General features: G+C 39.3%; 2 protein-coding genes across 2 annotated transcripts; both read left to right on the plus strand.

The window, feature by feature from the left end:
* Positions 1-21070: 21070 nt before the first annotated feature.
* Positions 21071-23087, plus strand: LOC115023723 (homeobox protein HMX1-like). Its single transcript, XM_029454937.1, has 3 exons — positions 21071-21334; positions 21951-22133; positions 22642-23087. The coding sequence occupies exons 1-3, from the start codon at positions 21085-21087 to the stop codon at positions 23064-23066; spliced, it is 858 nt and encodes a 285-aa protein (XP_029310797.1). The 5' UTR covers positions 21071-21084; the 3' UTR covers positions 23067-23087.
* A 244-nt stretch (positions 23088-23331) lies between these two features.
* LOC115023991 (homeobox protein HMX3-like) lies at positions 23332-25831 on the plus strand. The gene is made up of 3 exons (XM_029455362.1): positions 23332-23337; positions 24473-24761; positions 25122-25831. Exons 1-3 carry the CDS (start codon positions 23332-23334, stop codon positions 25667-25669), a joined length of 843 nt encoding a protein of 280 aa, XP_029311222.1. The 3' UTR covers positions 25670-25831.
* The last annotated feature ends 1604 nt before the right edge of the window (positions 25832-27435 follow it).

A 27435-nucleotide genomic window follows, 5' to 3' on the forward strand; every position in this document is an offset into this window, starting at 1 on the left:
TTGGTTTTTATTCATTAGCGATTGTTTTAATTACATTTTTTGCTGCTCCCTCAGATTCTGGGTTTCTGAAGCTGAAATTTACAACACTGATGTCAATGGGGGACGATACCCCACGCTTTAACCGGTATCAATCCCAGCTATGGTCAACATCCACGAGGTCATATTTACCATTCACCTGCCATCATTTGTGATTTAACACTGATTCTTATTCATGTTTCCACAATTTACGCCTTGCTATGCGTGGGCAAGCGATTGTAAACCGCTCAATATATTTTGCTAAATGTCACTTTCACCATCATCCTTCACAGGATTATCCACCTTTATAAGATTACAAATTTGATCCATCTACGAGATAGAAAGCAATCTTTATGTATGGCAGTGTGCAGATTTTACAGATTCCTATTTGTTTTTAAAATAAAGACATATATACAACCTAACAAGTAGGTTGCATTATATGTAAATATTGAGCATTTCTGTAGCACCATAATCACACCCAGTGCATCCTTCACACCCTCAACCCCTGAGCCCCCTAAGTGCCAACTTCCCTGATTGGCACAGTGTGATTACTGAAATCACAGTAGTCTCCTTTTTTGAACAAGACACCACTGCTGCAGAGCTCCGGCTCATGTTTTGCAAAGAATGAGTATTAAATAATGTTGGTAAAATGTGCAGTATTCCGTCGGATATATACAATGAGTAAAAGTGATTTTTTTCATAGTGGGAATAACTTCTAGATTTTTCTCCAACAAGGACGTTCTCAAGCATGTCGCACCATGAATACCTCTGCTGCTAAAATGTTCACCTCTATCCTTTAGAATGCTTTATGTGTATTTTAACACATTTGTATTTCATTTGGATTGGACCGTAAGAAAAGGACAGAATAATAATGGGATCCAATCAATTTCTCAGTTTGAAAATATCCTTGAGTTCCCATAAAATTGGACACTCCGAAGTGCTCGCTCGACAGTTGTAATGTCTTCAGTGGAATACTTTCAACCTCTTACTGTTGCCAGTATTCAGTCGTTTATGCTGCTTGTTTCTCGGTGAACTAAAGGGTATGTACAGGAACTAAAGAAGGTGAAGACTTTCCTGCACAAGTCTTACTGATGCTGAGATGCTCTTTTAAAATCTGCAGCTATCTGCCTTCATTAAAGGTTGGGTCGCTTTGTGGTTAAAAATAGTCGTAAAAGCACATGTCACGTCATTAATGATACTTGTAGTCATATTATATTCGTATTTCATGTAATTCAAATAACCCCTAGGGATTAATTAAATCTGACCTAACCTCACCCCTTAAGGCCCTGTCACACATATCCGTATGGCAGAAACGTATGCCGGCGTATACGAAATATCGGCAATACGTTGATATAAATTAAGGGTAAGTTGTGATCGTTCGAAGGACGCAGGCGATACGCCGAACCCGCCAGACACACGTATGCCGGCGTATATGAAAAGTAGCTCAAAATTATAAGCCAATAAACTCCCAAAACGCTAGCTGAACGCTAGCTGTACTGTAGAAACACGTTTAATAAATTACTCCGCCGTCAGGGATAAGCTTAACATAGGTTACGAATAGGTTATCCACTCGTTATCAATAAGTTGGCTGTAGGGTTCACCGTCAGCCGACGTAGCCTATATCTAAGGTACCTCTAACGTAGTCACGTAGGTATTTACATACTATATTTACGTAGATAAGTATTCACCTACGTATTCCGTATTCACGTACGTATTCACGTATGTCTAACGTCACGTAACGTCTGAATATCTTATGAAGCACACGTCGGGTACGTCCGGTAATTTTGAACATGTTCAAAACATCAGCGTTCAACAACGCACCCCAGCGTAACACTGCATGCTCTTAATGAATACTACTTATACCTTACCTTATATCAACGTACACCAGCGTATTGCCGATATTTTGTATACGCCATATTTTTGTATAAGTTATGCATTGGTTGGGCATTCGTCAAATTTTGTATTAGTAAGTGATGCGCTATCAATAGGTTAGACATACGCATCTGTATACGTTCACTTTTCCGATCCGATCAAAGGTTGGACGTATTTGGACTCTGACAAATGTTCATATACACCAGCATCCGTTTCCGCCTTTGCATACGGGACTAGCGTGTGCATGGAGGCATTCTTAAATTTCAATTGCATATATAAGAGAAATGCAGCCTCTCCTTAGAAGACTCTGTATCTGTTGTAATTCCATGTGCAGCATTTCCTCATTTCTCACACGCTGAGATACCAATTGCATTTCTGAATCTCTTGAAAACAAAAAGAACGTCCGTTTTATGTAAAAGTTTTCGAGAACTTCGGATCAGTGGTCAGAAGGTTTCTGCTGCGTCTTTTTCCTTGCATACCTATCGAGCTTTTGTGGTCGCAAATTCTAGGCACGTCCTGCAGCCTTGTGAGTTCTTGTGTATTCACACTGCGGGCTCCACCTGCACACTGTGATGAATCATTGAATGAATAGCCAAATTTCCGTGTTTGTAACATCTGTGTTTATTGCAGGAGGCTTTTGATGTCTGAGACCCAATTTTGATACTAATTCTGCCAAAGCCGAGGTGACAGAAATGGGATTTCGACTGAAAGGTAATGAGATAAGAAATGACTGTGCCTTGATATTCCTTGATAAAATCGGATTAGACCTGAATAATACATTCTGTATTCAATAACGTCTTCATCCATCTTGCATTTGTATGACGGAGGTGATATATATACCTCTAAGATGCAGGTTATCACAAGCCATTATTTTGCGAGAAAGGAAACTACATAAAAGGTAAAAAATCATTTACATTCCCCTTCCTTAAATAAATCTCAAGAATAATTACAACATCAATTGCAATTTATCTGAAGACTCCTGTGAAGAAAGAAACAAATCCCAAGCTTGAGCATACATCTGGAAGGCATTGGCCATGTTGCTAATGGATGCATGAAAGTAAGAGCGAAAACCCCCGAGGCCATCCAGCATTCGGTGTTCCACAGCTCTTTAATTACTTAGGAAGGCTGAAATTTAGCAGACGGAGTAGGCGAGACAAATAGGTCCCTTAATCATGACCTACAAAGCTCTGTGTATTGGCAGGAGTTCGTTGTAGAAGCGTCATGTGATGTTTGGAAGCAGAGCCATTAAAGAATAAGGTAACATTAGAGTTCAGCATATTCGGGTCTACTTTTAGACTTAGGGGTCATTTCCTGGGATGAAATTGTTCCGACTCCTATCTCTATCAACGTTTCCGAGAGCTTCAGAGGCGTCTTAACATATTAACAGCTACGAGGAGATAGCAGCCAGGAAGTCTGTGGGAGACGTTTTTGGAAAAGCAACAATTCTGGCAGGAATAAATCAAACAATAAAGCTCCTCACATAGTTCACAGATTCATTCATTTCTTTACCCCTCAGTGTAAGATCCTGGGGGAAGAAATGGCTACCAATGTGACCTTCACCCAAGAGACTGTGCAACCAAAGCGCAATGTGGAGTTATGTTAAGTTAATGTAACTTATTCTACTCCTAACCACCCTAAACCAAGTGTTTTTAAGTTCACAACGTTAACCACTGGGTACTGCGAACGTAGTAGAGTCATAGTTTGATGGGTAGGGATAACCAGCGCATTAGAAATTGACACCAAAGGGTCCTGACCAAGCGTCCATAGGTGACCAGTTGGGAATGAGAACAGGGTTGCAGCGTAAAGGACTGACTTGGCTAATTTAACATGTATGTACAATACATGTATTTCTTTTATGCCACTGTTAACTTACAGCCTACTATGCAAATGGCATCTTGGTAAATATCATTATGAGACTTAAGATACGGATTGATTAGCGTAGCGGCCCCCAACCTTTTTTTGTGCCACGGACCGGTTTCATGCAAGACAATATTTTCATGGACCGGCCTTCAAGTGGGGGGATAAATATGACGAAATAAAATGATACGACCGGCATAAAAACAAATATAAAGTGCATAAAAAACTCATCATTATGCTGAATTAGTAGTCTCTCCTAGAAGTTCACGGCAAATGTCCTTAGCGGCGGGCAGGATCAATTCTTCACCAATAGTAAAAAGGTTTCTTCGACTTTAGCAATACCGTTAGCCACTAAGTATGATGCCCTCCGCGGGCTTGGCGCATGAGAATCACCTGTAGTCTTTTAAGTAGGACTCTTGATATGGTCTTCTAAATGCAGCTTTCTTTTTCTTGGATGTCATAGGCTGTTCTTCTTCTTCTGTCTCCTCATTGGGTCTTTTGCCCTTTCCAAAAATGCTCTTTAAGACGTTTGTTTTCCACTCATTTTTGCCTTCTGGACCTAAGAAAAGTATCACGTGACTGAGAAGAGCGTCTTGCCCTATGGTCTTGACATTGATAATCAATAAAATATTATTTTATTCATTCTTTCTGTGTGGCCCGGTACCAAATGACCCACGGACCCACTGGATTAGGGCATCATATTTTTGCATTTGCTACCAACTTAGTTGACAGAAACACCAGGTCACACATAAAGCGATGCTACTTCAAACTATCAGATAAACTACAAATCGTAACCGTAGCGTAATCACAATTGCTACTATGTGGCTTCCTAAGATCGGTCACGCTTTCTTCTACGAGGGATCCTTCTATTTGCTGAAAGTGTACTTAGGATGCTTCAAAAATATTTGAACGTCTTTGAGGTAAAAGTGTTTTAAACCTACATTTCCAATACAACTCCAGGGCATTTTGAGATGCTTGATAAAACACAGGTCCAGGTGCTGGACGGAACATGACCATTAACTACGATAGAGTCTGAACACTGCCGAACCACAAATTACATTTTAAGCACACTGTTTCACATCAGGCATTGTGCCGAAGTATAGAAAATGGCTAAACTTCCAGAACACACCGTTAACCTCATCTACTCTCCCTAAACACTCCGGGAACTGCAAAAATGGGGTATTTCTGGAAAGCTGAGGCCCTTGTGGATTGCCCAATTGCATTAATGTGCGATGATGTTAGTCGCCATTGTAGCCACCCTGTAGAGACCATTGTTTTGAAACTTGACCCGTTGTGACCTCTAGGATAATCACATCTTAATGACACTTTTAAACCACTAACTACATAACTAGGTCATTGAAATGATGTATGGCCTAGGTATATTGACATGAAGTAGATTGATGAACAATTTTCAGATCAGAAATGTTTGTTTCATATACTGTTGTACTGCTATCTCCCCGTATAGATCCCCTGTCATCGTCGTCGTCCCCTAAAGAAAATACAAAAATGAGTGTATGGTAAATAGGGCGAGGTAGTGGAAGAGGTCACTCTGCACAGTGTATGTAATCACAGTATTTGAGTAATCAGAATAACCACAATATCTATTCAATTCAATGTCATAATTAAATAAATAGAAGTCATATTATTTAGAGTTCAGGTCACGGGGCAAATTAATCTGGCTGCCAGTGAATTTAAGAGGATTCCTTTAAGACCAGAAGAAAACTGAAAGCCTGGTACAGGACAAATTGACAACAGCTGAAATTGAATTCCCTCCTTTCAAAACCTCTGCGACTGCAACTACAGTAAACTAGAAACCATTAGAACAGAACGATTCACATAACAACTGACGAGAGCCGTAAACAGATGATGAAACAACCAAATGACACGCTCAATAGCGGGACACGAAATGGAAATTCCCCGCTGAAGTGTTGAACAATCAAAGACATCCTGTTGCTCAGCAGCTTTGACTTTGATGAGACAGTCACTCCTTGTTAAATATATATCACACGTTTCACCATATTTTCCTCGGGACTGAGAGGAGAGCCTGATTCAGCAAGTGCTCACGCTTACTGCCGAGTCCTCCGATTGATCACTCGCTCTCAGCTGTCTTCATTAGACCGATCAATGCGGCTGTTCAGCGGCAACATTGTGTGTGGCCATTATCGTCAATGTCATCAGGTGATTTCTCTTCTTCCGGAGTCAATAAAGTGAATGTTGGTTTGCTCTGGCTGCAAGGTAACATAAAAAAGGGAAGGTTCGTCTCGCTGCCGATGATTAACCGCTTGTCATTACAGCAGAGTTAAGAGGCGAGATGCCACGGCTACACTGTAACTGTTCAGAATGATGAATTAAAGAGATCAACTTGTCAATCAGCAGCAGACTTCAATTTCCCATTTCAGAGCTTTGTTGCCGTTCAGTGCAGGAAAGCTCATTGTCAGGGATCTTATATAGCTCATCTCTGGAGAGCTGCTATTATTGCCACAGCTGCGGCTGTTATCGCTCTCCTCGCCAAGTGCTTTTGGCAAACTTCAATTAAAACAAGATGGGGTTAGGGGTTAAAAGAAGAAGAAGAAAGATGGTTGATAAAAGTATAGATTTTTTCATTTGACATGACTGAACTCTTCTTGATGCCAACAGATCTGGATTTGCATTCGACTTTGGTCCCATTTTATCCACAATGTCATCGTTTCCCCTGCAACTCCATGTACTTCTTTACCTCATGCATAATATAATGCCCACACTCACCCAGCCAGTGTCGGGATGAGAGGGCACTGGTAAATAATTCAGCAGCATGGAGAAGAATAAGTCAATGTCTAGGTGGGGATGTACTGACTGAATGGTTCCCGGCTGCTAAAAAAAACCAGTTTGAAAGTTTACTATTATGCATTAAATGGAACTATCAGAACTAAACAATACATTTTAAAAAGGGTAGGTAGATTTGCTGTAGATTGAAATGTCAAATGTGACCCTAATGTCATCTATAAAGTACTAGTAGAGAATATAAAAGCTTCACTAAAGCAGACACGATGTGAGATGTCTTTATGAGCCTTAATGTAGTTACTTGTTGTTCCACTTGGATAAGCACAGTATGTCGGGAGCGTGGATTAAAGAAAACAGCAGGGACCACTCAATAACTCCCCCTTGACGCTACATTTGTGGTCAGTCATTACAAACTCATGCAGTGCAGCCAAACATTGTTCAGAAACACACAGAACTTTATTTCTTATTCTAGTAAAGAGCTGACATTTTCAGAAGACACCAAATATTTTGGGCTGAAATTTAGGGGAAAGTGTCTCAAATGACACCCAAGACATCCATGGATACTTACACTTGGCTAAATAAAAGCAGCCATAAAAAAAATAAAGCGAGACAAAGTTCCTGCTCTGTGTGTGTGTGTGTGTGTGTGTGTGTGTGTGTGTGTGTGTGTGTGTGTGTGTGTGTGTGTGTGTCAGCCTCTTGCCAGAGACAGAATGGAGAAACACTGCAACCACCTAAAAACTCAGAGCGATGTAACGATTTGTATCATACAGAAGCAAGAAGGTGCACAGTGTACAGAGATGCACCGAGGGGCCTGACAAAGATGACCTGGTAATGAGAACGGTATGTGATAGGTGTGATAACTGCACACCCTGCTTATTGACTGGGGGTTACTCCCCCATGTGGGACTTAAAGGCTTTTTGTTGATGCCCAGAAAGTTCCCGGACACAACAAAATCAGAAGAAAAGAGAAAATACAGGCAGACACATACACCACAACACACTTCTAGAGTCGTAAGTGAGGATTGAGAGGGATTATTATTGTATGAGTATATTGTTTTTAGGACATTTCTGCACTTTTAATAGAAAAGAAAAGGAAAAACTAACAGTCTGCAGCCAGCAGCTCTGTGAGGCTGCACAGCAGTGCTTCAAACTAAATGCTAACGTCAGCATGCTAACATGCTCACAGTCACTGCTAACATGCAGACATCATGTTTAGCATCTTATGTTAGCCGTTTAGCATGCTAACATTTGCAAGTTATTACGGTTCGTCCTGAGGCGGGACATGAATATATGAACCTGATGTCAAGACATTTCACTCGCCAAAATATGTCAACCTCATGGTATAACCTCAAAGTCAGTACAGAGGACATACAATCACCTTAAGACATTTCCAGCAACGCTACGATGAAGTTAGCAGGAAATATTCAATGTTTCAACAAATGGTCCTTAAAAATAAAAGCGCAAGGTTGTCTCTCTAGACCGGACTGACGAACAGTGAACAATTACAGAGGAATTAAGTGTGTGTGTGTGTGTGTGTGTGTGTGTGTGTGTGTGTGTGTGTGTGTGTGTGTGTGTGTGTGTGTGTGTGTGTGTGTGTGTGTGTGTGTGTGTGTGTGTGGAAACAGAATACTTTTGTTATATTAGTGAGCGCCTGTGATTAAGTTTTGGGGACAGGTACGCTGGCCACCTGCGGCCAGAGCCACAGCACCATCTGGGAGGCTGATAAGGAGGTAGAGAGTGCAGTGAAATTGTAAAGGCTGTGATGTATCGGGACAAGTCTCCAATTTACCTGCACAGGATACAAATAATGCACAAGGAGGAGCGATGGATGCTGGAGTATGTGAGCTTTATACACGTGTGTAAATAAATTATAAGATAACTTTTATGTAAGTGTACACATACTGTTAGGATCTCCTGGTACTTTTTGAGTAAATGTGTGTTTGCAGCACATAGTTAAATCAAGTGGTTCTAAATGTAACCTTTTTAGGTTTTATATCTTGTTACATTACATGTCACAGTGCAGGTCACCCCTAAATAATTCAATATGAACATTTTTACAAAAAGCCCCCTCCAGATGTACCATCCCTCACTGCCTCTCTCTTTATGTCTGTCCCGTACATGAGTATACACGCCCCCTGTTGCTGATTGGCTGAAATAGGTTACATTTAAAACCACTTTGTGTGTTTCACATTTATAAACGGAAATTAAGGATTCCAAATCAATGTTTTATCGTCACACATTTGCACCTCTGCTTTTAACTCATCCTAGGGTTAACGTTAGCATCCGGTGCCTTGCTCAATGGGCACCTCGGCAGTGCCCAGGAGGCAGACTGACCCCTCTCAAAGTACAAGTTCACACTCCAATACTTTGATCCGTTCGGGGACTTGAAGCGGTGACACTCCGGTTCCCTAAGTGCTGAGCTACTTGGTACACTCCTCACTTTTAATTTAACACCGAGCAACAGACTGTTGGTAAACAGCAGCAGTGACGTGACGAGTAACCCAAATGTTATTCCTCATCGAAATGCGCGTCGTGCATTCAGAAAGGTGATCCGTGCGCACGAACTCTGCAGAGCCTGCTTTGTTCCTGTGTCTTGTTGAATAAGACGTGTTGCATTGAATAATTAAAGACTTTTCTAATACATAGAGATATTGAAGAAGACAGACAGCTGGAGGCAATGCAAATGACCACGCTAACTAGACTCCCAGGATCTGCGACCTGGCAGAGCCAATCCCCCCCGAACACTGATTTTGAAAATCCTATTGATATGAAAGCCCAGTAACACCAATTTGCATTATGATAGGAGTGGGTTTTTTTCTAAGAGAGATAGGCGATATTCTCTGTCTAAGCTTCTCTGAAGGACTAATTTGATTTGATAGGATATGGAGAGAGGAAGGGCATGCGAAGGAGCCCTCTGTCTCCTTGTAATGAATTAAGCTGTAGGTTACGCACAGAGGTCTAGACACAGCCTTAGCCTCGGATGCGCACTTGCCGTGTCTCAAGTCGTGCATAATTGCAAGAGACTAGTGCTCGTCTTCATTTTCAACCCAGGTGCAGGTGTTAATTCCACTAAGCAAAATGCAATAACCAATCTGTCTTCAGATTTCAGTGACAGCTCAGACACCGGCTGCTCTCCTGTTCATCCTATCACGGTGCTGCTGGTGTAATGTGCAACTCTGAACAGGTCCAACTCAGAGTGGACAACTTTGACCTCACGCGATGAATGACTCAGAAACTCTCAAATCTGAAAATTCAAAAGCAATCATTCCTTTGACACACTTCAAAGATTATTAACATGGCTGAACTGTTCAATGAGGACATTTAATATTCCAATCAAGCATATTCGTGTAGAAATCGTTATTTTTCTGCAACTTCTCATCTGCATATCACGGTCTTCATCAAGCAGGGGACTTTGCTTAGTTGTCATGGACGGGTACATTTCACACTTAGGTCACGTGACGACAATGGAGCAAACTCAATCTGATGAAGACGGTGAGATGTTGCTGAAAAGCTCCGGAAAATGCAACAATAATCCGTTTCATTTTCGCTGCAACTGTGTAAGGCACTATTTTATAAAAAGGTATTGATGATATTTTTGTCTACAGCTAAAATAATAAGGTGTTTTTTGTGATTTTTGTGCATCGGCTAGACAACATGCAGCAGTTTAAACACCTTATACCATCATTTATTACAGTTTCAAAGCACTGAGAATGGAATTGGCTATTTTTGAGTAGTTTGTGGTGCTTTGAAACTGGAATAAGCTATAATATAAAGTGTTTAAGCTACAGCATGTTGTCCAACTGTAAAAAAAATAAAATAAGTAAAGTGTTTTTTTTAGTTATTTTGTCCACCAGGAGACTAAATGTGTCTGTAAACATAACTTCTGTGTTCAAGTTTGACCTACCGTGCAATGCAGAAGTTGTGAGTGCACACAGTTATAAGTTATAATAATGTATTAATCAAAAATGAAGATAAAGATGTGTTCGGAAGCGTCTATCCTCTCTAATGCAATATATCTCTGACTTTATGAGGATAGGATGACATCTTCTATCAGAGACATGATAATCTCAGGTAATGTCATTTTATTTTGTAGCAGGCGCACGCAATCTTCTTGATGGATGAGTCTTTCCCATTTTCCTCCACTAAATTATCTATTAATGAGCTTCCCAATGATTGTCTTTTGGCCTGCGCTTGGGCTTTATAGCCTGTGTGGGGAATAAATGCGCCGTTTTACACTTTACAACGCTAAACATGGGGGAGTAGGTAAGAAAAGAAAGAATGCATATTACTCTTTCATCCTTTTTTACATTCAAAAGGACATTTCAAATGTGTGTATGATGGCTGTACTTACAATTTATGTGGCAGACTATTATTCTACTTATTATTAGACTACCTAAATGCTTAAATAATTTAACATTCTGGATTTTTATATTCTGTGAGTGAATTGCTGCGCTTGTTGTACTACAATACAGAGAAGGCAGTAGCTATGGGTGGGATTGCGGGGCCCAACAGCAAATGCTTGCCCAAGGGCCCCTAAAACAAAGTGAATCCGGCCATGTTGCTGAGTCGACATGTGGCTTGTTTTACATCACAGAATATGAGGCTTGGTAATAATGTTACCAATGACAACAGATTAGTGATACTGAAATATTCTAATCGTTGTGATGACAAGCTACCATTTAGCGGGCCACTAGTGAGGGATTATGTTGATATACATTGTTGTGATGACGTATCAAATTAGGTGACCTTTAGTACATTTTTAACAGAAACAGTATACAGGGTCACTACATATTATATTATGTATTATATTGTCAGTTGGTAAAGAAAATATATAAGCACAAATCCTGGAATATCTGGCATTTTATATGTTAGGACATAATGACTTCATTAAAACGTGGAGTTGCTTACAACTTGCAGAAAAGAAAAAACTTTTTTCTTACAATAAAGCTTTTTTTTTTTTTTAATTGCTATCAATCTACAGTAATTGAAATGATGATGATGTGATGTTTTTTTTATGTTTCCTGTCTCTCCCCCTTCATTGGGTGATTCTGATTGAGCTGTTACTGGCTCACACAGCAGCAACAGTGATTGAGACATTTACACTGTGACTGACTAAAGTATAACGCTGCCCCCTAGTGGCAAGAGTGTGGTATTACAGCTGTACGTTTTTACAGCCCACTGTCATGTAAATGTCTCTAAAATATATTATAAACTAATAAAGAAATTAAATATTAATGCTGTAAACTGAAGTATTTTGTATTCAGTTACTTACTTTAATAAAAAAAAGTCTCATTTAAATCTTTACAAGAGATGTTTTTGATTGATGCATTAAAGAAGAAATTAAATAAAGAGATTATATTATGGATCTTAGATAAATTAATAATAACCATTCCATTAATGTCAGTGACTCTCCCTATAATCAAATATCAAACACAACTACTACTATGCTCTATTAATACACTTATTGATGTGTATAAACTGAGCTCTGCTGCCCTCAGCTGGCAGACTGTGGGCGTAACATCCTGTGTTACTGTTATAGACAATACGCTTTGATTTATGGATATTGTTTCTAAACTTGGATATTAGAAGTGTGCATATGGTGTTTGTGAACCTCCTTTGAACTCACTTGTGTTTGTTTTAATGATTTTCAGCTGTATATCATAACTATGCAGGCAAAAGTAAAAACTTACTTCAACTTTCAAACTAATCAAACCCTGACACTGTGTGATAGCTTTCTCAGTCTGGATATTTCTGTTTGTCTGTTTTCATTAAGTGATACAAAGCAGCGTAACATTAATCACGAACAGGCAGCAGATGAAAGTGCCCTTTCCTGTGTTTCCACACACTGAACTTAAACAGAAAATTACAATATGTTAAGTTTTAGGCCCTGAAAAACAGCTCCAGGCACTATAGTGACCTCCCTCACTGACTCCCTCTGAAACAACTTCAAATTAGCCCGTTTCTTTCATGTCACAAAATGCGAAATTATTAGCACACATAGCAGTGGGACTTTTTAAAACGAAAGGTGTGTGTTGGCCGTATCAAGACAATGTCTCTCGTTTATTTGTGGTCTATGGTCCGTTTGGTTCTAAGCAGAAACACATGGGTGTTGGACCAAGTCATCATTCATCACATTCACAGGATACAACAATGTTCTGTTTACTGTATGTTGGACACATTCTGATTATATATTTTTTAATATATTAAATGAACACGTGCCAAAAAATAGTGGGCCTAGTTTGCCAGGATTTGATATCATTATATTCTGCGTCAAAAAGGGTGAGCATTTAAACAGAAATGTAACTCATATGTTGAGAGAATGATTAACTACAGAGTTTTATATATATATATATATTTTTTTTTTTTTTTTTTGTTAGGGTTTTATTTTTTTCATCAAACAGCAATCGTTTTAAAATAATTTTCAAAATAAAATACAACAAAACTAACTGAATAAATCCCTAAAAAAAAAAGTACAACAGAAATTATGTGACAAAAAAATGTGTTTAAACTGCGTAAAGACAGAATCAAACGTTATCTCGATTGTGTCTAGTATCCGGTGTGTGGTTGGAATATTTTTTTTACCAACAGTGTAAATCTCAGAGCTTTTTCTAAGGGTTTTTTAAGTTGTGGTTTTGTTTCTGTAAAGTTTTAAAAAAGGTAATCAGTTTGTGTTTTACAGCTATTTTAACAGGATTCCTCTCCGACAGTGTGAACCGAGCAGTCAGTGTAACCTTTTACACTACTTTATTAAAAGTTTGGAAAGAATCAATACAAACAAATAAAGTATGAGTATAGGCCCAACTGTACTTCACTAAGTGAAATATTCAAATGAGAGCAACTCAAGTAGAAATACTGACGTCTTCAGTAAACTGTAGTATTATACTGGGCTGCTGTAATGGAGGCTATAAACCTCTGACTTCCGCTTCACTTCACTTTTAAATTGAGGTTTGAGTTTGAAACAGAATTACTTTATAGCCTATAGCCTAATAATATAAAATAAAACATAAATAAAATAAAATACTTTTTAAGGCCGGGATCTAAGTTTCAATCATAAATAGATTTGAGCAGCTTTGGTCTTATAATAATAATAATAATAATAATACATTTAAAAAACCTTACACAACAGGCTAACATCATCGTTTAAATCTGCTCGTAGTTTGTTGAAGCTTCTTTTACACCAACCAACTGACCATAACTGCATCTACAGACTATATTTAGTCATCTAAATATTCCATTAATCATAAATATGTCATAGCATGTTGTCTTTCACCATTTTACAATTAAAGTTTTGTACATTTTAGGCCCTTAACAAAACTGCAAGTGTTTTTTTTTTTTTTGTAAAGATGCTTTTACGGACCAAAAACGTGATACATTACAAACGTCCCGTGCACCTCGTCAGATCGGGGTTGCGGGTTGGACTCGCAGCAGAAGGAACACGTAAGCGGAGGACTTGCGTGACAAGAGGAGATAAAAACACACAACTGTGGTAATCTGTCCTGCAGGCAAACATTAAAGTGGACTCTTTCGTCCGTCCTGCCGCTTCTGGGTTTTCTTGCCCTGCCCCTTTGCATGTATGTTTAATCATATCAGATGGCCCTCAGACTCCGCGGGGACTTTCCATAAATCGACCCTAATTCTAATGAACGAGGAAAAAGTGGACATATGTCCCAGGAAAGAGAGAGAGAGGGGGGGGGGGGGGGGTTCTGACCTATTTGTTCAGGAATATTATCAATTGATTTTTTATTTGATTTTTTAAATCAAAACACTTATATGCAAAACATGCAATCTATTTCAGTAGATTTATACTTTTGTAAAACATGCATTGCATTGAGGACATCATTTTAAAAGGTGAAAATAGAAGTTTTTAGAAGTTGAACTGCTTTTTTAAAACTGGATATGATCAGAATTAGACAGTTTAACATTCCCCATGAAGTGTAATTCAGCGGTAGGAGGAAGCCCACAGTCCGGCCTCACTGCAGCTCTAATAGCCCGTGTGCTCCCAGCTATCCTTCAGAGGCATAATTTATTGAAAAATATGGACCCTATGTATAAGCTAATATGACAGAAGTGCTTTGACCTCGGGGGGGCAGTGCACTCTCCCTGGCAGTCAGCTGCTACCTTGAGAGTACTTCTTTCTCACGCGATTCCCCTATTTGAGCGTCTTCGGCTGGATGTCCACCTTTATGCTATGTTTGCATGAAAAAAAAACACGATCTGAAGCTCGGGGTCAGATAGAGTGTGCTCAGGACAACATTTAGTAGAAGGAAGACATCCAGGGATAAAGAAAACTCTATTATTAGTCATCTTAAAAGCCTTTAAAGTTTAAGCATTATCAATGCGCTTTCTTTCAATTATCATTTAGCTGAATCTATCCCAAGAATCAAGTGCGACGTTAACATTTGACCCTGGTTCCTGGCACAGCTAAAGACATTAGTAGGTATTAGAGGGAAGCTGATGTTTTCTCATTGATCTGATGTCCCAAAAGCCCTGGTATAGGCCTGTAATCCATCAGAAGTGCTCCTTCGTTCCCACCCCACACCCACAGGGATAAAACATGTTTCCTGTGGAAGTTTATTGTACCTGCTAGCGGCTGCACTTATCTCTTGTGATTAACCTTGATCACTTTAACACACATGGGAAAGAGCCAGTTCAATCCTATCAACATACTTTCCACCTGACAATAAAAAGGAAACAAGACATTAAATAAGTGTTGGTTATGGTTGGTATTTGTGGGGTTTGAGCTGGTTTAAAGGAGAACAAAAATGTTTTTGCTTTACTCTTTCAGACACAAAGAAAGGGGTGGGGATGTGTGGCATTAGGCCGTAATGTGGTTAAAATATCAAGCCTTTTGCTCCTTTGTGCTGAACTGACAAGGTGGCTCTAACAGGGGTTAATTTGCCGTTCAAGGGTTAAACAAACAGGCATTAATAGTTTATTCCAGCCAAGACTCTGGTGTGTTTTCTTTCCAAGAGATAGAGATAACATTTGAACCAAAAAAAACAACAAAAAAAATAACACGGTTATTATTTTTGTCAACAGGCTTTTGTGCAAAGTCTGCAGAGGCTTTTGCAATAAACCAAACAGCTCCCAGAATGCCTTTTGGTGTGTCCCAATGAATTGGGCTCGGAGTGCAGTAAAGTGAAGGCTAATGGGGATTAAGCAGGAGAAGTATGTGTCAGTTTCGATGCTTGTAATCTGGAGTGTTCTTTTTGGAGTTTGTGAGCAGGTATAAAACGCAGATTAAGAAGTAGTTCTGATAAGTGACAAGTGGGAGCCTGGAGGTCTGTTTTCACGCAGGGTCCAATGTTGACCCATTTGACACAAACTGTCAAGGAAACAGCTTGTTTTAAAATCTCATCTGATGGGAACGAGTTCAGCATTTGGAGTAGGAAAAATAACAAAAAAAGAGACTGCTAGTGAAATAAAATAAAAAGATGGTGAGCAGGAGGAGAGCTGAAAATCAGACAGATTTGTCAATAGCTCCACGCTTGATGTGGCATAAAGGGGCCTTCTGGTTGACTGCCTCTGTTTAGGCCGACCTAAGATGTCTGGCCCTCGCTGACCTCATATACACTATTGCATTGTAGGCCGTGGCTTTAACCTCAACAGCTTGCATCGCCACAGTGGCCCATTATAGTGCCAGTAATGATTTGGAGGATTCCCCCTAGCAGCGGACTATTAATGCAATGATTCTCATCCTGCAGGAGGACAAACATATACACTGTTAATGATACTTCATTAGAATCCCATATGCATTAGATTCATGATGCTTTCGTTTCCGATGAGCTGTCGTCAGGAAATCAAAGTAATCCGCAAGAAGGACCGAGATGGCATTTCCTGTCCCGGAGGACTGTGGGGCTTGTTGACTGTTTAATTAAAGCTAATGTTTAATTTACCATTTTATCTTGTTCAAAAAGTTAAAAGAAAAAAGTCAAATAGTCAGTTGTGGAAAGACAAAAAGTACACGTTTGAGGTACTTGTACTCACATTATACTTTTACTTTTATTGTTTACATGCAAAGCATAACGTTAGCTATATGATGCCTTTTTATTAACCACCCAATAGTATGTAACATATGCTGCCACTCAACCAGCTACATTAAAACGCTGCTTACACGTTAATGCATCAGTAACGGTAATAAATAAAGACTTTTGTACTTTTATTGGAATAAGATGTAAATGAAGGACTTGTTATGGAGTATTTTATATACTTTTTTGCCACTTTTACTCAAGTAAAGGATCTACTTTCTTCCCCCATCACTTCAACACACATGAACATTTTATAACCAAATGCATATTCTCTCCGCTTGTCCTTCCTCCTCCGTGAATTGAGTTTCTATTTAAATGAGAAGAATTAGAATTATGACCATATTTCTAAACAATAAGCATTTTCCATCCTGAGTGTTCATGCATGTAGGAAATGTTTGAGGTTAAGTTCTTCATTGCATCGTCTCTACCTTGTGAAGCAGCAGTGCCATCCTTAATTAAGAGACCCTGAACATGCCTCTGTGCAATGCTTCACAACGAGGCTGGACAAGACAGGAAGTGTTAGGTTATTGTGGCATGAGATCGTTTCTAGCTCGCTTCAAAAACACACAAAAACATGTCCGCCCGAATTATTGTCGGGGGGGGGGGGAAGATTGTTGGGACAAAAAACAGCAGAAAGCAAAAATTTCCCATCATTCTGCATCTTTTTAATTACCTCATCTGCTTGCAAGCGTCTGTAAAATACGGCCCTCCGCAATTTATAGCCTGGAAAATAGTTCCAGATGAATAGGATGAGGCAATTTGAAGCAATTGTTGCCTTTGATAAAAATTACTCTGCCATGTCTCCATATGACTTTATGAACCGCTGACCAATAAGTGTGTAATGACACGATATACTTCCACTGATAGAAAGACCACAGTTAAATTACTGGGCACAAGAAGACAACGACTGAAAACAATCCAGCTCCAGAAAGAAAGGCACAAAGTCAGCAAAAAATATCAAATCAAATAAAAAGAAGTCGTGACCTTCATCGGAGATCAGATATCAAATCATTTTTGGATACTGAATAAAGAAGGAATCAACATCTGGACAATCTCAAGTGGTTCCCAACCTGTGGGTCGGATTCCCCCAGGAGGGTCATAACGTACATCGAAAGGAGGTCAAAAGAAGAAGTTGTATTTCTGTTTGTACACAGAAGTATTTAGTTAGCGGCTTTTTATTCTAATCCTTCTAAAATATTGTGCAGTTCTTCAAACCTCTAAAATAATGATCAAAATGAAAAACATTCTGAGAAGAAATAACAACTGCACATGTACAACCTGTGACCTAGGGGTCGCAAAAGGTCAGGAATTTGTCTCCCCCCCCCCCCCCCCTGAAGCAGCATCTTACTATGAGTGATGGTTCCTACACAAACACACACTTTGAAGCTAAAGTAAGAACAGTTTGTTTCACGTGACAGATTAACACTTTTATTTTTCTCTTTGTGCTCACTGTTTTGAAGTGGGCGGGGCTACATTTGGGAATAATGTGATGTCACATACTTCCATGCACCAATCGGGATTCGGCAACATTTGAATCAGAATCTCAGAGACAGTTGAAGGCTGTTTGCTCACTGTCAATCAAATCTAATAAAGTGCACCCCCACAGTCCTAATGAAACAGATCAGCTGATTTTTGATTAATTAATACTAAAGATGTTGTTTTTTTCTTTAATTGTTACTCCAAACTACCAAAACATTGTTTTAAACTTTGTTTTTATTATAAAGATAGTATTTCTTTAATCTTGTGAGTACATTTATTTAAATAAAGTTTTTTTTTTTTTACTAAATGAGGTGTTTAGGAACATTAGATTAGGATACAATTAAAACTTTATGCAAGTTTTGCCATTTAAAACATTTCCACAATTATCTACTCTTAACGCTTCTTATGAATTACAAATATAACTATGCACCATATTTCATGTATACGGCAGGCTACAGTGACAAATATACATAAAAAGTGTTGAATAATCACTTTTACAAATTCTTCCCTAATTTGGGAACTGGTGTATAATGTCTGTGGAGGTGTTACACACCAACCAGAATCCAGAGTATTAGGTTGATCGGCTATTACTTGCAAAAGAGGCTTAAAATAAAGTCAATTTAGTGGCACAATGGGGAACAATTGTGCCACTAACTCCTCTGAGAAAACAAGCGGTTTGTTGTTCTCTGCCTTTCTTCACTTACGGCTGGTCAGCTGTGCAAAAGGTTTCACACACTTGACAGATTACAACTCTGTTCACTTTAATCTTTGATGTTTTTTTACTTATAATATATATGTTTCCCTTTGCAAAAAAAAAGAAGTAGAAAAAGAGTTGAATTAATTAAAAGGTTGATCAACATCTGAAAACCTGCAGCGTGGAATGTTCTGAGCATTTGTTCAAGGCTACTTACAGATGAAAGTAAGCTTTTCATAGTGTTTAAATCCTATTACAACTCCAAACGGGGTGGTGTTTTACTCCACCGTTCACAGCTTCGAAGCTGACTAAACATTCTCCACCTTTGGCATTAATTAACTCGTGTTAAGCTGGAACACGCTGTCAGTCCATCTACGGACATTTAAGGTGGCAGAAGTTCTTTCCAAGAAGAAGGAGGGGGAAAAGAAAGAAGATATTTATTCTTTGTGGACTACACTTCAGTGTCCATATTAGGCTAAATAAAGATGGTGAAAAGCCTCTGTTTTAGCCTGTCAATCAGTGTGAAAGTGAGACAGTATTTCGAGGCCAGTGGTGGGGCTACACTTCACTGGTTGGTCCTTTAATCCTGCTGCAGGGGAGATTAACGTGTTCCCAGCTCCAAAAGCAACATGGTGTTAACAGTGTTGATGCCTGAGGATAATGTGGTTCATTTGGAAACACATGTTTGCAAACAACTCACACATGAGCATAACTTGATTTGTGAACTATAGTAGTATATTTAAGTGATGAACCATGTTGAACCCCAACCACCCCCTCCCTCCACTTAAAACTTTCGCTTATTGTGACGTCACTTTGAGGTGTGTCCTTCACTGTGCGGAGTTTGAAACTAACTTTCACATTCTTCTGCTGGAGGGGAAGGTTTCTCTGCTCACCTTAAATATGAATGTAACTTGTGACACCACTAATAGTTTTTTAAGCCAATAATGTTCCAGTAAACAACTCAATAAGTGTGATTTGGACCTTTAAAGTCTCCAGTACACGGAGAATGAACGTGTTAGTGAAGTAGGAAACAGCATATTCACAGATTCTGGAGTTTTCCATAAGCAAAAGGGAGTAGATGTAATAAAATGTATTTATATATTATATATTTAAATGTTTATATATTTTATATATTTTATTTGTGTGGGGAAAAAAACTAAATAACAAACAAGGATAACATTATAATACAAATATTATATTATTATAATAATTATTATTATTATTATTAATAATAACATTACCTCCATAATAAAATGTAATAATAAATAAAATGTGTTAGATGATCCTTAACCAACAAAACAAAACAAAAACAAATGGAAGGCAAAATACAGATAGACCACATGCTAACCTTTATAGACCTTTAGAGAAACAACTTTGGCATATATAATTATTATTATTATACAGCTGTTAAATAAGAAACATGATTCGTCAGCTTTAAATAGATAAATAAATAAATAAATGAAATGCGTTCATCGTGCACAGTTGCTCTTTCTTACTCTTTTTAGTCCAAATAACACAAATAAAACACATTTTAATTTTCTGCAATTTTTCATGCAATAATAATATTAATATTATTATTAATAATAATAATGTGTTGTTCTAATGTTATTATTTTATTTCCATGCTTTAATACTTATTTTAAAAATATTTTCTGAGGGCCTCCAGCTCTTTCACACTATTGTTGTGCTCGCCTTTCATTGAGCGGATGAAATAAAGAATAAAAGTTTATTTTTCCTCCCCTCGTTTTTGCTATATTCTCAATACGATTGAAAAACCTTGTGTTTCCTGGAAAATCTTTTTTTTATTATATTTACAATCAAGAATAAAATAATGATTAATCAAGCAAGTGCCGTTTTATGATTGTTTTATTTGATTGTATTTGTGTGGCTTCCGATGGCGCTAGAAATAAAAGTAAGACTCGAGCGATTAAGAGATTTACAGTGTGCATAGTAGATCTAAAGTGTGCATGCACACATGTAACCAATAGGCGGTACTGTGCCATTCTCCATGAAGCTTTCTCCTTCTCCAGCCCTGAGGACAACATTGTATCTCTGCTTTGAGTTGCTCCCTAATTGACCTAAATACAGCATCTCTACGGTCCCTCAAGGCAGACTATCACACAGCCTTACACGGGAGGCTCCAAAGAACGAGACAGTCTCGTGTTTTTTTTTCTTCTGGAGTAATTCCTTGTCTCTTAAAGACGGGATTTCTGTCTGGATCTCTTTACAGCGGAGGCTTGAGCTCTCATGGATTGCGTCGGGATGGTTTACGCGGAGCAGAAGACACTCCTGGCTGGAAACTAGACACATTCCCGGGGAGTGTTTTGATTTATTTATTTATTTTAAGGGAAAGCTGCCTGGGGAAAGACAAACAAGTAAGCATGCTTGACAATAAAGCGCCGGGATCGAAGCTGGGTCCTCCGTCGAGAGCTTCGTCGTTTTACATAGAGAATTTGCTGAGGACTGTACACAGGAGGGCTTCATCCGAGGAGCGGGTGGACACCCCGAGCTTCGAAGTTACCGACCGCAGCCCGGTGATCTGTCCGGGACTGGAAACAAAACGTCGGGAGGACAGTGAAGAGCTGGACTGGAGCGGGACATCTCCAAACACAGCGTACGGCACCTCAAGAAGTGAGTGCATGCGTTAATATTTGCATTTGTCTGTGCTGATGTGTTAGTAAAAAATGACGGCAATCACAAATGTTATGCAAAGAGACTAACCTGCTTTACATGGTTGAATCGTGATTAAATACAATCGTGACAACAATAACTTTCAATGTACCAATCAGGAACAAATTGCAATGTATATAATAATACATTACAGGGAAATCCTCTGCAATACAAGTCAACAATTACCACCTGGACCAGAATGCGGCTACAGAGGTGCCAAGCATTTATTACTTTCCAAAAAAACATCCCACTCCGATTCTTCAACAGGCCACAAGAGGACGTGACACTTGGGCTGAAGCACGTTTTACTGTATCGTCCTCTGTGCGTAAAACACCCCCAAACTCCCCAAGCGAGCTCGAGCCAACAATGTTTGGCATCCGCACAACGATGTCACTCTGATGCTCTAAAATAGATCAGCAGTGGAGATGTAATGCTTATTTATAATCTTGGGAAAGGACAAGCCTCGCGAATGCGCACATTTGCGTACAAAACGTGAAAGATGTCAGATCATGTTAACGCTATTGGACATGACCAATGAGTAGGATTTTTTAAAATGATGTTTCCATGTTACTCCTAGGTCCACCGTACAAGAAAGAACACAGAGACGTTGTGCCAACCATTGACCGGGATTCCCCAACGCTAACAGCGCGGGAGGAGAGCGATGAGCCGGAGGAGAAGGGGGATGATAGTTTGACGGATGACAGAGAGGAGGACGATGCACCCTCGTCCTGCTTCTCGAAAGAAGACAGCTGTGATACAGGTGAGGCAAAAGTACACATGCTACATCCTATACCTTAAAACATCAAGTCTACCTTGAAAGGCATTAGTCACCACCACGCATGCGCTCTTCTCTTGAAACGCTTTACTAGGATATAGTTTGTCAAATCCAAAATGTAAGATTTAGGTGTTGGTGTTTCCAACATGTTGGTGCAGTTTGATTATTTTTGCTTGACAAGGGGTATCAGCAACAAAAGGTCGAAAGGTTTTATATCAAGTTGCAGGGGTGTAGCTAAGAGTTCCTGGGTTCAGTGAGTCATTGTGGGTAAAACATTTTAGCACCTTGATTCCCTGAATAGGCCAAAATCAGATCTGTCTCTTGACTTTCCAGAAATGTTAAAGTTGAAACTTTATCACAATATACTGATATTGATATAACAAACTCTGGCAATGGATTTGTATCCATATCACCTATACTATCCATTAAAGCTGCACTGTTAGAGTTGTATCCAGTTCCATTTAGTAAACTCTCTCCCGCTTCGTCCTCTCAGGTGACATGAAAGTGGCGCGAAAGAAGAAGACCCGCACCGTGTTCAGCCGGAGTCAGGTGTTCCAGCTGGAGTCCACTTTCGACCTGAAGCGTTACCTGAGCAGCTCGGAACGAGCCGGGCTAGCCGCCTCGCTGCAGCTCACCGAGACCCAGGTGAAGATCTGGTTTCAAAACCGCAGGAACAAGTGGAAGAGGCAGATCGCTGCAGACATGGAGGCGAGCAGCGCCACACTCCCCTATGCCACCCAGAGGGTCGTCAGAGTTCCCGTGTTGTATCGCGAGAACATGACGGGATCACATGTGACCTGTCTGCCTCAAGTGACGCCACAGGTGGTGGGCTTCTCTAATTCTATCAACTATCCATTGACTTCCCACTTCACCCATCCGGTATCGTTCATGACGCCACAGATGACCGGGATGGTGTGACCGAGCATACTTGTGACTCTTTTGAGACCAATGAATCAAATAAAGAGGCTGCAAAAAATATTCTTTTTAGTTCCGTTTCTGATCCTGTAAAGTATAAAGTCATTTGATCCTGTTTTGTTCGGTGGTTTAATCATCTGGTGGGCCATCATGATCCTTGAATGGCTGCTTTAAATCCCTTAAAGACAAGCCTTTTTCTCCCCGATGTGGTTTTCCAATTGATTCTAAACCCAACAAGTCATTTTGAGATTCAGTGCCAGTAGTGACCATGATGGTAAGTGCCAACAATCCTGTCCTGCACGTCACACAGGTTTCAAGGATAGCTCTATTTTGTGATTATTTTTTCACAAAACCTGTATGGATAACCCACATGTACAGGGGTCAAATAAAGGTCAATAAGATTTGAGTTTGTGAAACAAACCTGTGACATGCTAACCTTCAAGTTACAAGTATTTCCTCCCTGCTTTTAAAAGCCAAAATCAGATACTTTCTGTTTTTAATCTGCACTCCACGGTCTCATGCAGTGTTCTGTCAGAGGTTTAGAAAGAGCAATATACAACGAGATGTTTTAATAAGCTCTGAATCTGTTGGACTCTTTTGGGAATATTGTCCTCGCACTGATCTACAAACACTTTTTAAAGACTTGATCATTTATGAAAAAGGGGTTTGTAAACTGTGAGCATGGGCACATTACTAGCAATATTCTTTGACACATTTTTATTTAAGAGGATTTTAATACAGACTTTTGTACACCGATATGTTCACGTGAATAAAATGTATGCAAAACAATAGTTTGGTGGTTTCTTACTGGCAGGACAACTTTGTCACGTTAGAAGTGTTTTCTGTTCTTACTTGTAAAGAACTTTAGCGAGTATAAAAATCAACCATGTGGACTAAAATAAGATAGGGTTATGGATAACTCAGATGTTGGATTAAAGAGACAAAATGTACAGGATACACACGGTCAAAACAGTCACAATAAATACATAAGCATTAGAGAAGTTGGACTGTCTTGCTGTTGAGGAAGTGTAACAATGTTTTAAAGCTTTAACCCATATGGAGGTCCTATAATCCTCAAGACCCCAGTAGTTAAAGAGTTGTCAAACTGTCATCTAAAAGCATACTTAAAATTAAAAATATCAAACAACCCCATAGTGATAGTGACTCTTAGTCAAAGGGAGTTCGCAAGGAACACTGCAAGTGTGCGTTTGAGTCAGTATTATGGTGCATGAATCCAGGAGGTATGAGTCTCGACGACGGGGAAGTGTTTTAAAGCTACAGTATGGCAAGCAGGCGTAAATCTGCATCCCGCCCTCATCAGCCCCACAACCTCACCAATCAAAAGCTGTTAAACCGCAGTCTTCCGGGTCGCTGAAGAACGTCGCACCTCGCTCCTCTGCGCGCGCTAGTCGCAGCCGAGGAGCAATGGTGCTCGGAGCGTCCGGAGACGTCGGTGTTTCGGGAATCGCGGAGGAGCAGATGAAATGCCGGGGAACATGAGCAAAGAGGATGCCCCGAGTCGGAGCGCTTCTTTGACGTTCACCATTGACAACATCCTGAACCTGAAGCAGCGGGACAGAGGCGACTCGGACAGATCGAAAGAGCAGAGGGACAGTGGATGTAAGGAGGATTTACAAGCACGGTATGATAAGGTGTGGGACGTCCGGAGGAGGCATGACAGCGGATCCGACGAGACAGGTAACTCAGAATGTAATAAGTACAGCAGTAAAGAGACTGAGAAAGTGTTTCTTTAGTATTTTATTTACAACGATTAACACATTTTATAAGGAAGTTATAAGGAATAGACACAGTTTAGGCTGATGGAGCCGTTAAAAGGAAGAATGGTGCGTAAAGAAGGATCAACATATAACAAGACTGGTGGTATTTATTAAAAATATTTGATATAGCGCGGACCAGAGGTCGTTGTTTGTTTGTATTTATTAATCATGCCACAGCAATTATTGTGCAGATTATTCGCATGGGTATGCACGCAGAAAACTAGTGTGTACGTTTGCCTTTACTGCTGCATCAAAGCACGTTTTGTCGCTTTATTCACAGCGCAAACGAAGCCCAGAGTCCACCGTGCAGACCGCGGGGAAATCACACCGCCGCTGACCGCCGGCTCCAGTCCCGGGGCGCAAAGTGCGCACACCGCCGAGGACGCGTCCGAGCAGCAGGAGCAGCAGCAGGCCAGCGCGGACTCTAAAGCCATGGTGAAGAAGAAAACTCGCACCATCTTCTCCAAGAGACAGATATTTCAGCTGGAGGCGACTTTTGACATGAAGAGGTATCTGAGCAGCTCGGAGAGAGCGTGTCTCGCCAGCTCTCTGCAGCTCACCGAGACTCAGGTTAAAATCTGGTTTCAGAACCGCCGCAACAAGCTGAAGAGACAGTTATCCACGGACATGGAGGGGCCGCTGGCCGCCGAACACCTCTCAGAGGTGGGGAAAAATGTGCAATTACCAACTTTTTACAAAGACAGCAGCCTGCTAGGCGGATGTTTGTTACCCATGCCTTTCCCCATCATGTACCCGACTGCAACCGCTGCGCCTTACATCTACTTCTCCAACACTGGCAAATACTTTGGCCTGTTTGATGCAGATTGATGGTTTTCTCTGTTTGGGATCAGATGGCAGTGTGTGTGGACAGTGGGACATACAGTCTCTCCTGGTTTGTCTTTAGGCCTGTCACTTTTTTTATTTTATTTTTTAACTTCATACAAATCCTCCCAACTCTCTCAACATATCAACTAATCCAAGACATGCATGTGCCACTTTTTGTCCTTCTCCAAATAAATGGTGTATTATTATTATTATTATTATTATTATTATTATTATTATTATTATTATTATATTTTTTCAATACTTAGGATATTTCTGAATAGAAAGTTTATAGTCAGAAAAATGTGCATGCAAGTTCCTCTAACCAGTTTTTTCGCACAGTAATGTCATCTCAATGAATGTACGTTAATGTTGCATCATCTTCATTAATCTGCAATAATAGTCTTCTTTTTTTTCCAACTCCTGTGCTGAATTAAAAAAAAAAAAAGAGTTTCCGTGGAGCAAAACTTCATTTGTATTTATATGGCCTTATTTTTATTATTATTAATTAATAAAACACTCTTATAGTTTGTTTTCACGTGACCTTTCATGACAGACTGTTACACTGTGAATACAGTTCGTATATCATAATGAATTTTGCAATAAAAAGTGTAATATTTGAAATTTTACCAGAGTGTTGACTCAAGCTGAATTATATTCGGGGGGGAAGAAATCAATCAAATCAAATCGTTCTAACAAATCAACTTCCTTATTTGATTATTCATTGTGTTTCATTATATTCTTTATCGTGAAAGTTAAAAAAACAAACATTTTCTCATCATTGGCAACAACAAAGTTAAAGTTCCAAAGTTAGAGGTAATGGTTCCTTAAAACTTTATGTTGTTTATATCTGTTGTATGTGCCGTAAACTGGACCGAGGTGCAGCAGAAAAATAGCTCCGGGTTACCTTATCTGTTTCATAACGAACGAACAGAACTGCGTCGTGAAATGTTCCGGAAGTTTAGTTTAGCACAAAAAAAATATTTACAGCAATAGTTCACTTCCCTACGTATTATTTATTCTTTAACTTGTAATTGCATTATATACTACTGCTTCATCTGAGGTGAACGAAGATCTTTAACTGAAGTAAAAGTAATACTACAGTGTAGAAATACTCTGTTACAAGTAAAAGTCCTGCATTCAAAATCTTACCAATGCAATAAAATATCAAATATATTTAAAGTATATAAATAAATATATTTTATATCACTGGATTGTAATTATTGATGCATTAATTTGTCACTTTCATGTTGCAGCTGTTGAATGTAGGGCTAATTTTAACTACTCTTTAAACTGCAGGGTAGTTTAACCTTTCATAATTTAGTATAAAGTACAATATTTGCCTCTGAAATGTAGTATAGTAGAAGTATAAAGTAGCATAAAATAGAAATACTCAAGTAAATTACAAGTACTTCAAATGTGTACTTAAGTACATTTTGCCTACTTAGTTACATTCTACTACTGTGCCTCGGCATACTTCCATAATCAGAGAACGTTTTAAAATATTTTTTTGTTTTTCTTCATCACCAAAGTGTTTCACTTTTGATTAAACGCAAATGGCTCCTTTTCCTGCCTTTCCTGCACTCATCTTAACACTGTTAAAAACATTTTTGCTTCAGTGACTTTGTTCAGACTGCTTTAGTGGAGTTGGAGAGAGCATGTTTTATTCGGACTTTAAATTTCATTAGGGTTATTAGAAAGGTTTAAAAATAATTCTTAAATAATACACAAAATCACATATTTAGTTTGGATAGTTATGAAAATTGCAGCAG

Source organism: Cottoperca gobio, chromosome 18 (assembly GCF_900634415.1).
Source record: "Cottoperca gobio chromosome 18, fCotGob3.1, whole genome shotgun sequence".
NCBI classification, from domain to species: Eukaryota; Metazoa; Chordata; class Actinopteri; order Perciformes; family Bovichtidae; genus Cottoperca; species Cottoperca gobio.